Source organism: Quercus suber, unplaced genomic scaffold (genome assembly GCF_002906115.3).
Source record: "Quercus suber isolate HL8 unplaced genomic scaffold, Cork oak 2.0 scaffold_306, whole genome shotgun sequence".
NCBI classification, from domain to species: Eukaryota; Viridiplantae; Streptophyta; class Magnoliopsida; order Fagales; family Fagaceae; genus Quercus; species Quercus suber.
Genome location: NW_027069762.1, coordinates 87,591 through 100,149, shown reverse-complemented (window position 1 = coordinate 100,149; position 12,559 = coordinate 87,591). Strand labels below are relative to the sequence as shown.

The window sequence follows — 12,559 nt, the reverse complement described above, 5'->3', positions numbered from 1 at the left end:
TTACAGGTGAACTGGTACATAAGTAAAACTATTAAAAGTAATTGCAAGAATATTTTAATAAGGGTCATGTTAACAGTGTCATAAAGTATTAGTTATGAAAAAAGAAAAAAAAATAATTAATATTTTGACAATTTTTTTCATTTTTCATAAAAATAATAGCAAAACTTTCTTAAAATTGATTCTTAACCAATGCCCCAATGACACTCAATAATATTTTCCTTTTTAATAATACAAATTGAGACCAACGAATTAAGGGGGAACTGGTGCGGAGAAACAAATAAAATAGATCTATGTTTATCAAAAAAAAAAATTTATTCAAGAAAAAAAATTAGATCCATTTTAACCAGGTTTTTTTTTAGATACAATTGAAATAGAATGATGTTTGTTTCATAATAATTTTTCTTTACTATCTTACCAAGATATGAATAAATATATTTCCTTTTATTGTAAATTTAAACTTAAATTTCTTGTTCAAAGAAAATACTTTTTTTTTTTAATTTTATAACTCAATAACTAAGAGAGAGAGGATTTAACTCTTAAATATTTTCGTTACAAATATCATAACTCATTAGTTGAACATCCACAATGAGGTTTAGAATTGTAACAGGGGGTGTGGTGGACCCGTTGAGAGCTTCAGAGATAGACTACAGGATTTTAGACAAAGTCATCTCTAACATGTGAAGAGACCAGAAAACAAACTAGCACATATTTTGGCAAAACACACCAAAGGAATGGATAATTTTGTAACTTAGATAGAGAAAAATTAACCCATTATTGAATCAGTTGTAATTGAAGATGCTTTGTATTTATCTTCTTCATGAATAAAGTTACCATACTTCCCATCCAAAAAAAAAAAAACACTCATTAGTCGAACTACAAAACTTTTGACAACAATACAATTTATTAGTTAAACTAACTTAACCTACTTAAACCTTAAGAGACAAGTATAATTATTTCTAAAACTCATAATTTATCATCAAACAGTTGACATGACTTTACCTTTTTCCACTAGAACTGATCAAACAATTTTTTGGAATACCAATAACTATCTTTCTCAATAATTATTTAGTGTGTGCGGAGGAGGGGTTGAATATATCAAAAATATAATAATGTGCTCAAAAAAATTTGGAAAACCATACTAAAAAATAATTATCAATATTATTTATTAGGCTTCATATTGCCCTAATATCATGATGATTAGTTGCAGCCACTATAAATCAGGAATTTTGAGTTTAATTTTAATTGTTTGAGAGGCAAATAATTAAAGACACGGCAGGGGGGAGGTGGGAAGATAAGTAGTTCAAGGTTGGGAGTTGGGACTTTAAAGAACCAACCGTATTGAATTTGTCAATAATATGACTGATAATTGATTAAAGCCAGCACTATTGTGACTCTCAAGAAAATGATTCAACTATTTTCCAAACAAAATAAAATTGCGATGTTTGAATTTCCCTTTCAAATGTTGAGAAAAGCAAAAACAAAGGAAAAAGAAATAAATCAGTAATAGTACTAGTATTCCGCTTCTATAGTGGATGTTTTGAGAGATGATTTGTGTATGTTTTGAAGATTGAAAAAAAAGTAAAGTTATACATTATTATTTTTTATTTTTTGTAAGGATGAAGTTAATGCGACAGAAAAAGTAATTTAAGTGGTAAATTTTTTTTTTTTTAAAAGCAAAACGATAATTCATTCATCATTCAATAAACTAGCATCCAAGTACAAAGCATCAGGGGCTGGGGGTGGGGATTCTTCTAGCCATACAAGTTCCTCCTCTAAGTGACTGGCATAACGCGCCAGGCTATGGGCAACAGAGTTGGCACTCCGCTTGATACATCCAACAGACAAACTTCTAAACCCAGCAGCTAACGTGCGAATGTCATCATATATGTGTCCTAGCCTTGATCTATCCAATCGTGGAAATACATTGGCCTTCATCACCATGGCATTATCCCCCTCAATCATGAGATCCATAAACCCTGCATCAATGGCAAACTCAACAACTTTCCGACATGCTAGCACTTCTGCTTCCTCATTGCTTGCCACAACTGGACCATAAGTAGACAAGCCAGCCATCACCTCCCCCAGACTATTTCGGATAACCACGCCCACACCTGATGATCTTGTATTAGCTAAGACCGCCACATCGAAGTTAAGTTTGTATACCGAACCTGTGGGAGGTCTCCAAGCCTGAATTAATCCCGAATTTGCCGAAACAGCCAGTTGAGCCTGCGTTCCTTTGAACTTGTTCAAGTAATCTCTTGCATGTTTGTTCATGAGTGTTGGGTTCTATATTTTACCTCCATGCAGCGCCGAATTAAGTTGACTCCAGATTATCGAACATTGAACCCAGAATAACTCCTGCTTTTCACTGGACAGACTAAGAATCAAATCCACCACCAGCTACATGAAGTCTGTTTGCCCAGTTTTACCTTTTTGCAACCACCTCAAGCTTCCAACCCATATATCTTGCGCCACCCCGCATTGCCAAAGAACATGAATCACAGATTCCAAATTCATTTTACAAAACTCACAACCGTCATCCACAATCACTGTGCGACGAGCCACATTCTCCTGAGTTGGTAAAACGTTTTGACAAGCTCTCCACCCAAAAACTTTTATTTTGTTTGGGAGGTGCAGTTTCCACAAGTGCTACCAGACCGAACTTCCATGTACTTCCCTTGAGCACTCCCCCATATCACTTTCCGGTTTTGCTATCCCTCTAGCAATATGATACCCTAATCTCACAATATATTCTCCATTTTTTGTATGAAGCAACATGACCAGGTCAGAGGCATTTCTACGACTTAATGGCATGCTTAGAATTGCTTTGGCATCCTCCCTATGAAAGTTTGCTTCAATAAATTCCAGATTCCATGTCTTGAACCTCCAGTCAATAAGGTCAGCCACCCGCCACTCCCACTTCTCCTCCAATGGTGGGTGGAGAACCATGTTTATTGGATGATTTAATATCCACCTATCCTTGGTGACACGTACGGATGCACCATCTCCCACCTACTAACAACACCCTTGTTTTAAGATTGGTTGAGCAGCCATTAAACTCTTCCATACATAAGAGCTATTTGAAACATCCAAAGCTTCTAGAAAAATACAACGTGGGAAATATCAAGCTTTAAAGCACCCATACAGCAAAGATCCTTGGTCTTAGAGCAATCTCCACCCTTGCTTTACTAGCATTGCAAGGTTGAAATTTCTCAAATCTCTAAATCTTATCCCTCCTTCCTTTTTAGGTTTAGATAAAACATTCCAGCTCTTCCAATGAATTTTCTTCTCATCCCTAACCTGGCCCCACCAAAACCTAGCGCACATTGCATTAAGTTCATTACATAGCTTGACCGGCAATTGGAATACTCCCATTGTATAGGTAGGGATTGATTGAGCAACCACTTTAATCAACACTTCCTTGTCTGCTCTAGAAAGTAATTTTTCTTTCCAACCTTAAATCTTCTTCCAAACTCTATCCTTCAAGAAAGAAAATGTTTGATATTTTGCCCTTCCAACCGAAGTAGGCAATCCCAAATATGACTCAAACTGGTCAACCTCCCTCACCCCCAACTCATTTTTTATTTGTTCTCTTTGCACTTCTTTTGTGTTGTTGCTAAAGAAAACTGAGGATTTCTTAAAATTGATACACTGCCAAGATGAGGCTGCATATAACTGAAGAGTGTCTGAAATACACCGTACTTCCTCTTAGTTAGCCTGACAAAACAGTAATGAATCATCAGCAAATAATAGGTGGGATATAGATGGTGCTTTCCGACAAATAGATACCCCATGAAGCCGTCCTTCTTCTTCTGCTCTAGCTAATAATGATGTAAATTCCTCAGCACATAGGAGGAACAAATAGGGTGAAAGGGGGTATCTGTGACGCAATCCCCTTGTTGGGATAATATTTCCATAAGCTTTGCCATTGATGAGAACTGAAAAGAATGATGTAGACACACAACTCATCACCCGGTCAATCCAAGCCTCGGGAAAACCCAACTTGAGCATGATATTTTTGAGAAAATCCCACTCAACCCAATCATAGGCTTTACTAATATCCAACTTCAGTGCTAGGGAGCCTTTCTTGCCTAATCTCCTGTAATGCATAGAATGGAGTGTCTCGTATGCAACAAGCATATTATCTGTAATAAGGCGACCCGGAACAAAGGCAATATTCCCTCTTAGTCAAATATATATATATATATATATATATATATGTTGCTCTCTTATTTGGTTTGTGTGGCGAGTCTAACAAGTTGGGTGCTACAAAAAGGTGTGGCAAAAGGTCAAAGTGAGAGACCACTTTAATGAGTGCTGTGCAGGAATTCCAGAGAGGGGAAATCTTCTACTTATTTTAGGTTTAGCCTCAAATATTGTATTCAATCCCAAACATTTTATGGAGGTAGTAAACTTTGTCTTTGAGAGAGAATAATTTTGGGTGTTCTGGGGTTTGAGTTTTGTGAGAATGTCTCTACATCATTTTGTAATTTCCAAATTTGTTAGTGAAATTTTTTGTTGTTGCCACCCGTGGACGTAGGCTAAAAGCCGAACCACGTAAATTCTTGGTGTTATCTTTTCTTTGTTTATACTTTATATATTTTTTTTGGTTAAAATCTTTTTTTTTTTTTATGGAAGCGTCTATGTATCTATTAATTAATACATTTAAGTATTATTCTAGCATTTAATTGAACAATTAAAACTTGTAGTATGGAAAGAAAGAAAAAAGATTAAAAAAAGCACAGAAGATTGATTCAGCACAAGGTTGTACATCAAAATTAAATGGGCAATCCATTTATTCCAGAAATGGGCAATCCATTTGAGGGTCAACAAAAAAACCAATTCTCCATAAACTAGAATTCCATCAAGCCATCATCTGATCCCCATGTTCAATCAGACATACATATGAATCTTCATGATGCGCCAAAAGCAACTAAAAGAGCATTTAGAGGTCCACTACATTTGTATAAAAATTAGAGGGGAAAATAACTAGCAAGTTATAAAATACGTACCTCGATCTACACAAAGAATAATTTTGTTTTCCAGGAACGGTTTATACGCTAAATATGTAACAAACTTCTCTAATAAAGACACATCCATCTTCCCACTTTAAATCTAAACAAACCCTCATTATATTCCTTCCAGTAAAACCATAACACATATTTTCGTTTCCAAATAACCAATGAAACAAAGAATAAATACAACCAAAAAAATCAGAAAACAAAAATAAAATAGAAAACAAAGAGAAAGAGTAAATACCAAAAAAAAATAAATAAATAAATAAAAAACCTTAAAAATTGTGAGAAATGGTTTAAGAATAATTAAAACTTTTCAGAGGTGATCTTAAAAGTAGATGATGTAGTGAGAAAATAGGTCAATAAAAAAATGAGAATTACGAAAAACTAGGTTAAGAAAATATGAATGTCAAAAAAAAATTCAAGAAATTGTGAGACTGTAGCTTTAGAAAATAATTGTGAAAATAATATTAGGGGAAGGTGTGTGCCAAGAGTGAACAAAAAAAGAATTCAAGAAAATGAGAAAAAACGTAGGCTGTAAATTTTGGTTTAGATCTATATATGGTGGGAAAGATGGCTGTGTCTTTACTAAAGAGGATTCTTACTTTCTGGGAGCCATTAAATTGATTCTTAGGGTTTAAGCCTGACTTGATTACCCTTTTTATAATGTGAGTTACCATCCCCTAGTTCTAGTTGATATCATCTACCTTCTATTAGAATCCTTAATTATAGGAATAGTTCATTATTATCCTTATCAATACTGTATAGCAATCCTTATCTATAATCTTCTATTAGAATCTTGAAAGGAATAGATAATTATCCTTATCTATAATCTACAGTTTTAAATATAGAATAAATAAATAAATAATTTAAAACCTTATTTTTTATACAAGATAGAAATTCTACTCTAGCCTAATCTAAGTGTATATGTGTGTGAAGTTTCCTTCAAAAGACTTGAACCCCAGCTCTTGCCTTCCACACCCCACAAGCACTTACCTTAATGAAAGACCATAGGACTTTTGGTGCCGTTGATTTGATGTTGTGGGTTTTTTTTTTTTTTTGGTGCATTCATTTTAGCACTTTTAATATGAATGCTTTAAAGGTACTATATGTTTTACTACATAAAACATACAAATTAATATAGTATTGAATGTGATTGGTGGCTTCAACCACCACATAAATAAATATTTGAATTGCCTCTTTATGATTGGTAACACATCTATTTATAAATTCACTATAATAAAACTTGTAATACCCATTAATGAAGCTGGAAATGTGCCTCGTCAGTATGTTCCTCGTCAGTGCGATGGACAACCTCTGGGACTTGCTGTCAACACAAGAAGAAAGCAAAAGGATATTTTCGCCGGCGTGAGACCAGCTGAGAATACTCCAATGCTTAAGTCAGATTACGTAATCCTAGAGTCAACTTTCTCATAGTTCTCTTTTCTCTCGTGTTTTTGTTCCTGCCTTACCTTCGTGCCGGGCTCCCCTTCTTTAGGTTGGTGCAATTATGTTCGTTAAATGCTGGGGCGAGCATTTCTCTCCTGACCGTTGCATTTAATGGGCAATGATAGTCTCAGTTACAGCACAACGGATGACCGTTGCGCCGTTCCTGTTCTTGTAACTGTCCCGGCGTACTTATGGAATGCTAGCTGTCCAACTGGCATTTATCTGTGCTATTAATGCACGTATGCCTTGCCAATTGTGATGATGGGGTCTTGCCCCTGTGTTCGTCTTTACAAGGACGTAGTTCTGATTGTCGTTACTACAGATGACCTATCATAGGTATTCGTCAGTTGCCCCCCCCCCCTTCCGTAGTCGTCATGAATTTGGATGATATTTGGAATGTGATTGGACGTGACGATTCAATTTTCTGCAATTTTCGAAATCCATCATTCTGGTTTAAATGCGAAGCGACTGCCCTTTCAGGAAACAGACACGCGTTGGTTCCCGGTTGGGGGTGCATACGAAGTTACATCATTTTTGGCACGCTTTAATTTTGGGTTTTCCTTTTTAGAGGAAACTGGTCCCCTACCTCCACCCTATTTTGCCTGCCTTTCGAAGTACCAAGTGGTCTTCATCTTCAAAAACTCTGGTAAGGTTTCTTCACTTTTCGTTTTAATGGTTGGTTTTGAGCATCTCAGTCAAGAGTGCCCCTCGGTCTCTTTTTTCTTTGCCCGGTTGGGAGTTTTCCTTGAGCATTCTTCTGGTCGGTGTCCCTAGTTAGGTCTATTTGTGTCTCGTAATTCTGCTATTAGGCCCATTTTGCTCACCCTCTATCCCCTAATCCACCAGTCTTTAGTTAGGTATTACTTAGAGATGAACCCTGTTGAATATAGGACGGATGACATCAGGTCCAGTGAATTGGAGACCGGTTTGTCTTCCAATGCGAAGTCTTTAAACCAAGTTGTTGACACCGCCGTCTCTAAATTGCCTTCGACTTCATCCTCACGGCCTTTACATGCTCTTTCCGAGTCTTGTTCCCTCAAAGAAAGCCACTTGAAGGGTTATAAAAAGAGATTTCAGTTCCCTAAAGGAACTTCCGTTAGATTACCTCATTTGGGTGAAAAGGCTTGTAATTTTGCCCACGGGAAGTGTGTTTTTACGAGGCTGACTTCCTACGCGGTCTCCGTTTTCCTGTCCATCCCTTCATTATGCAAGTGCTGGACGAGTTTAAAATTGCTCCAGGGCAGCTCGTTCCTAATGCTTGGAGGACGATTATTAGTTGTATGTCTATTTGGTTGTACGCTTGTGACAGGAAGATGATAACCCTAAATGAGTTCCTGTACTTGTATCGTTTGAAAGCCTCGACCCACTATAGCTATTTTGAACTCCTGCCATGGGATAGGAAGTCTAGGGTAGTTAGGGGTTTTCCTTCTTCTTTCCGTGATTGGAAATCACGGTATTTCTTCGTCTCAGGTAAGGGTTGGGAAACTTTGTCTGATGACTTCTAGGGAGAAATCCCCAGATTACTGCAAAAATGGGAAATTCCCGCCCTTGGTTCGTTTCTTCGTCATTCTTCTTTATTTCTTTTCATTGTTTAGGTTCTTCATCTGACGATGATTTTTTTTTTTTTTTTTTGGTAACGCTTGATCAACCTGACTTAGAAGACCAGTACCGTCATCGTGTTTGCGCTGCGCATGCTTACGCTCGCGAAGTAGACGATTTTGACGATTTTGTTGATCCTCGTCAGTTTTACGCCTGCTGCCTAGGTCCAGAACCTTTGACATACGTGTTGGAGAAAATTCGTTGAGAGGAAAAGAGTAAGATCTTGTCTATCTTTAACCTTTTCAATTTCATCGCTTTCCTTAACTTTGTTTGTGATCTGCTTGGCTTTGGTTGCCCTCTAACTCTCTTTTTTAAACAAAAATGGCAACTAGATATAGTAAAGATAAATATGCCCGTATTAGGGATTTGAAGAACGAACCTTTGGCCAAGTTAACATCTGACTCAAAGAAAAGGAAGTTTGGCGATGAAAAGGTTGATGCTGCCCCTTCTACAACTGTTAATGTAGCCCTTCCTTCTCCAACCCCCTCGCTGGAGGTGACCACTATAACTCCCCTAATTACTCGTCCAAAGAGGAAGAACAAAATTAGGTTGAGTGTGTGGGACGATCCTTTTACCGCTTTAGGTCGTGCGCACAATGTTATCACCAATGACGAGTTGAAGAGTTTATCGTCTATCCTTTCTCATGAGCTCGTTAGTCGTCATATTCACAAATTGGTGCAGGTAAGCAGTTTAGCTCTTTTAATGACATTTTTTTTTTATGTGAGTAAAACTTTTTTCTTTTCTAACTACTCCAATTAGGTCCTTGGAGAATCGTTGCGCATCACCACAGACTATCTGAACACAAAAGAGAAGGTTGTGGTGGCCACGTCGAAGGCAGAATCTGTGGAGGTTGAATGCTCCCGATTGAAGAAGGATTTAATCACTACTACGAATGAGAGGAACAAGGCGAACCAGAAGATAAAGGAGATAACTGAAGCCCTTCGTGTGGAGAAGGCTTTGGTCGTCCAGAAAGATGAAGAAATTCAGGTGGCTCTTTTGAAGACTAACGAGGAACAGGTCAAGGTCATCAAAAATTTCAAAGAGTCAGAAGAATTTTTAGATCTTCAATTCATACAGTACTTTAAAGGGTTTGAACTCTTGCGCAGATGGACAATGAAGCATCATAGCACGGCAGTAAACTTTTCCAACTTAGACTTTGAGAAGATTGACACTGAGATTCTTAAGTACGAGTCTAAGGAACCAGAGAAGGACAAGCCCAAGGAACCAGAGAAGGACAAGTCTGACATTCCGAAAAAGGATAAAGCAACTGACAGTGAATCCTCTGCCCTTCCTTCTTAATTCATCATTATTTTCTCTTTTATTTGGAAAACAATGGTTACCCCCTTGTTTTGGGGTTTTATATTTTTGATGATGGGTTTCCCCTTGGTTTTGGGGCCGTCTTACAAACTACTTATGACTTTTGTGCTTTTAGAATTACCCCCTTGCTTGCTGAATTCCTTTATTGACGATGTTTCTGAGGCTTCTCGTAAACGATGTTTGTCTTCATCAATCTGACTTTTGACGGAGTATTTGTTCTTTTGTTTTGAACTTTAAATTTTTCTAGCTACCTTTGATGAGGTGTTTGTTTTTGTGATTCGTAACTTTTATTGCTTAAGCCAATATTCAACCTTGCCAACTACATCGACAGGATCTCTTATTCTTGTGATTTAGACGTAAGGTTTTTATCATAATTCATATTGTAATTTCATCATTCTTTCTGACGGAACTTTTACCCTTGTGATTTAACCTTATAGTTTTTATCACTTAAGTTTGGATTTTAATCTCGTCATTCCTATTGATGGGATTTTTATCTTGTGATTTAAACTTATAGTTTTTATCACTTAAGTTTGGATTCTAATCTCGTCATCCTATTAACGGGATTCTTATCCTTGTGATTTAAACTTATAGTTTTTATCACTTAAGTTTGGATTTTAATCTCGTCATTCCTATTGACGCGATTTTTATCCTTGTGATTTAAACTTATAGTTTTTATCACTTAAGTTTGGATTTTAATCTCGTCATTCCTATTGACGGGATTTTTATCCTTGTAATTGTTTCGATCATTTGGAAAGAAATGGCTCTGCAGACGCTTAGCCTATTTTATTCATCCTTGCTTGTAAAAGGGAAATTACAAGGAAACACGACAAGTGCTAAAAGTAAAATATTGGAAGGAAATGAAACATGTGAAAGTATAAATGCGTAACGAAAATTGATGTCTTGCTTATCTGTGAACGGATAAACAAGGTTTCCCAAGTTCTGGGGCTTATTAAGGCTGAGGATTGGCCCCTTTACTGGTAGTACTCCTTAATATATTCAGCATTCTAGGAATGAGGCAAGGCTTTCCTTCTGTGTCTTCCAAGTAGTAGTTACCCCTTCTTGAGTAACGGACGACCTTGTACAGGCCTTCCCAGTTGGGGCCTAGTTTCCCGTCATTTGGATCCTTGGTGGCTTGTGAAACCTTCAGTAGGACCATGTCTCCTAGGTTGAACCACTTCAACTTGACTCTCTGGTTGTAGTACTTCATCATCCTCTCCTGATATAGTGTCATTCTCTGTGCAGCATCATCTCTGACTTCGGGTAAACAATCCAAGGCTAACTTGAGGCATTCGTCATTTCTTTGTTCGTCATACCAAGCCTTTCGAATGCTTGATACTCTAATTTCCACAGGAACCACTGCTTCATTTCAAAAGTCATCTTGAAAGGAGTCTCACCTGTCAGGGTCCTTACCGTCGTTCTGTATGCCCATAAAACTCCTGGGAGCTCATCAGGCCATGCCCCCTTTGCCCCCTTAAGTCGGGTTTTGATCAGTTTAAGCAAGGTCCAATTTGTAACTTCTGTCTGAAAATTGGCCTGTGGGTGACTAGGTGAGGAGTAATGGTTCTTTATCCCTAACTCTCTACAGAAGTCTCTGAATTTTCTGTTGTCAAATTGTCGCCCGTTGTCAGAGATGATAATGCGAGGGATTCCAAATCGGCAAACAATATTTTTCCATACAAAGTGCTGTATCTTCGTCTCTGTTATAACTACAAAAGGTTCTACTTCCACCCACTTTGTAAAATAATCAATGGCAATGACCAAAAACTTTACCTGTTTCTTGCCACGAGGTAGGGGGCCCATTATGTCAATTCCCTATGTGGAGAATGGCCAAGGTGAAGTTATGCTCATCAAATGCTCGGCTGGGACATGCTGCACATTCTCAAATCGTTGGCATTTTTCGCACGTCTGGATGACTTAAGTTGCATCCTTCTGCATTGTTGGCAAGACGTATCCTGCGCAGACAACCTAACTAACGAGTGAGCGTGGTCCAGAATGGTTCCCACACACTCCTTCGTGGATTTCTCTCAGAAAATATTCTGCATCTTCTGGGCTAAGGCACTTCAAATAGGGTTAGGAGAATCCCCTTTTGTATAGCTTGTCATTCAAGGTTGTAAACCTGGACGATCTAACCTTGACTCTTCGAGCTTCGGCTGGGTCTGATGAAAGACTGCCAGTCTTGATGTAAGTGACTATTGGATCCATCCAGCTTTCTCCTAACTGCACATAACTCATTTCAAGCCCTTCGATGCTTGGGGGATACTGTACTTCCAATAACAAATCTAGTCGTCCCTTACTGGTCTCTGACGATGCCAGTCTAGCAACCTCGTCTGCTTCAGAATTCTCTTCTTAGTGCACCCGGATAATCTTGACATCATCAAAGGTAGAAATTAACTGATTAGCTAAAGCCAAGTACCTCTTCATTCTATCCTCCTTAGCCTTGTACTCATTGTTCAGTTGTCTGGTCATGAATTTTGAATCAGAGTTCAATTTCAGGTTCCTTACTCCTAGAGCCTTTGCCACCCGCAGGCCTATCAAAACGGCTTCATATTCTGCTTCATTGTTCGTCGTAGGAAATTGGAGTTTCACCCCGCCTATGCCAGATGCCGCATATGCCAGATGCCGCAGATCCTGGGGAGAAGAGGATCACACCTACTCCGCCTATGCCAGATGCCGCTGAACCATCCATGTATATCATCCAGTGTTCTGATTCTGGATCTTGCTTGGCTGTAGTGAATTCAGCGACGAAATCTGCCAATGCTTGGGCCTTGATTGCTGTCCTCGGCCTGTAATCAACGTCGAACTGGCTCAATTCTACTGCCCATTAAACCATTCTTCCTGCTACGTCTAGCCCACCCATGGCCTTTCGTAGCAGTTGGTCCGTCATTACCAGTATCGTGTGCGTTTGGAAGTAAGGATGGAGCTTCCTTGACACAACAATCAAAGCAAAGGCTAGCTTCTCTATCCTGGGGTATTTTGCTTCTGCCCCCTGGAAAGCTTGGCTTGTGTAGTAAACTAGTCTCTGAACTTGGACTTCTTCTCTGATAAGTGCCGAGCTTGCCGCTGTTTGAGAGACGGCTGGGTACAAGAATAAATCCTCCCTCTTAGCGGACGAGCTTAACAATGGTGGTTTGGATAAGTAATTCTTGAGGGCTTGGAAAGCTGCTTCGCACTCATCTGTC

General features: G+C 38.3%; 1 protein-coding gene across 1 annotated transcript; it reads right to left on the bottom strand.

Moving 5' to 3' along the window:
* Positions 1 to 1,686: 1,686 nt before the first annotated feature.
* LOC136071363 (uncharacterized) lies at positions 1,687 to 2,274 on the bottom strand. The gene has a single exon (XM_065782538.1). It carries the CDS (start codon positions 2,272 to 2,274, stop codon positions 1,687 to 1,689), a length of 588 nt encoding a protein of 195 aa, XP_065638610.1.
* Between the last annotated feature and the right edge of the window lie 10,285 nt (positions 2,275 to 12,559).

Bases quoted from the DNA above. Each gene is read 5' to 3' on its own strand.
- LOC136071363 (XM_065782538.1), bottom strand. From the start codon at position 2,274: ATGAACAAACATGCAAGAGATTACTTGAACAAGTTCAAAGGAACGCAG.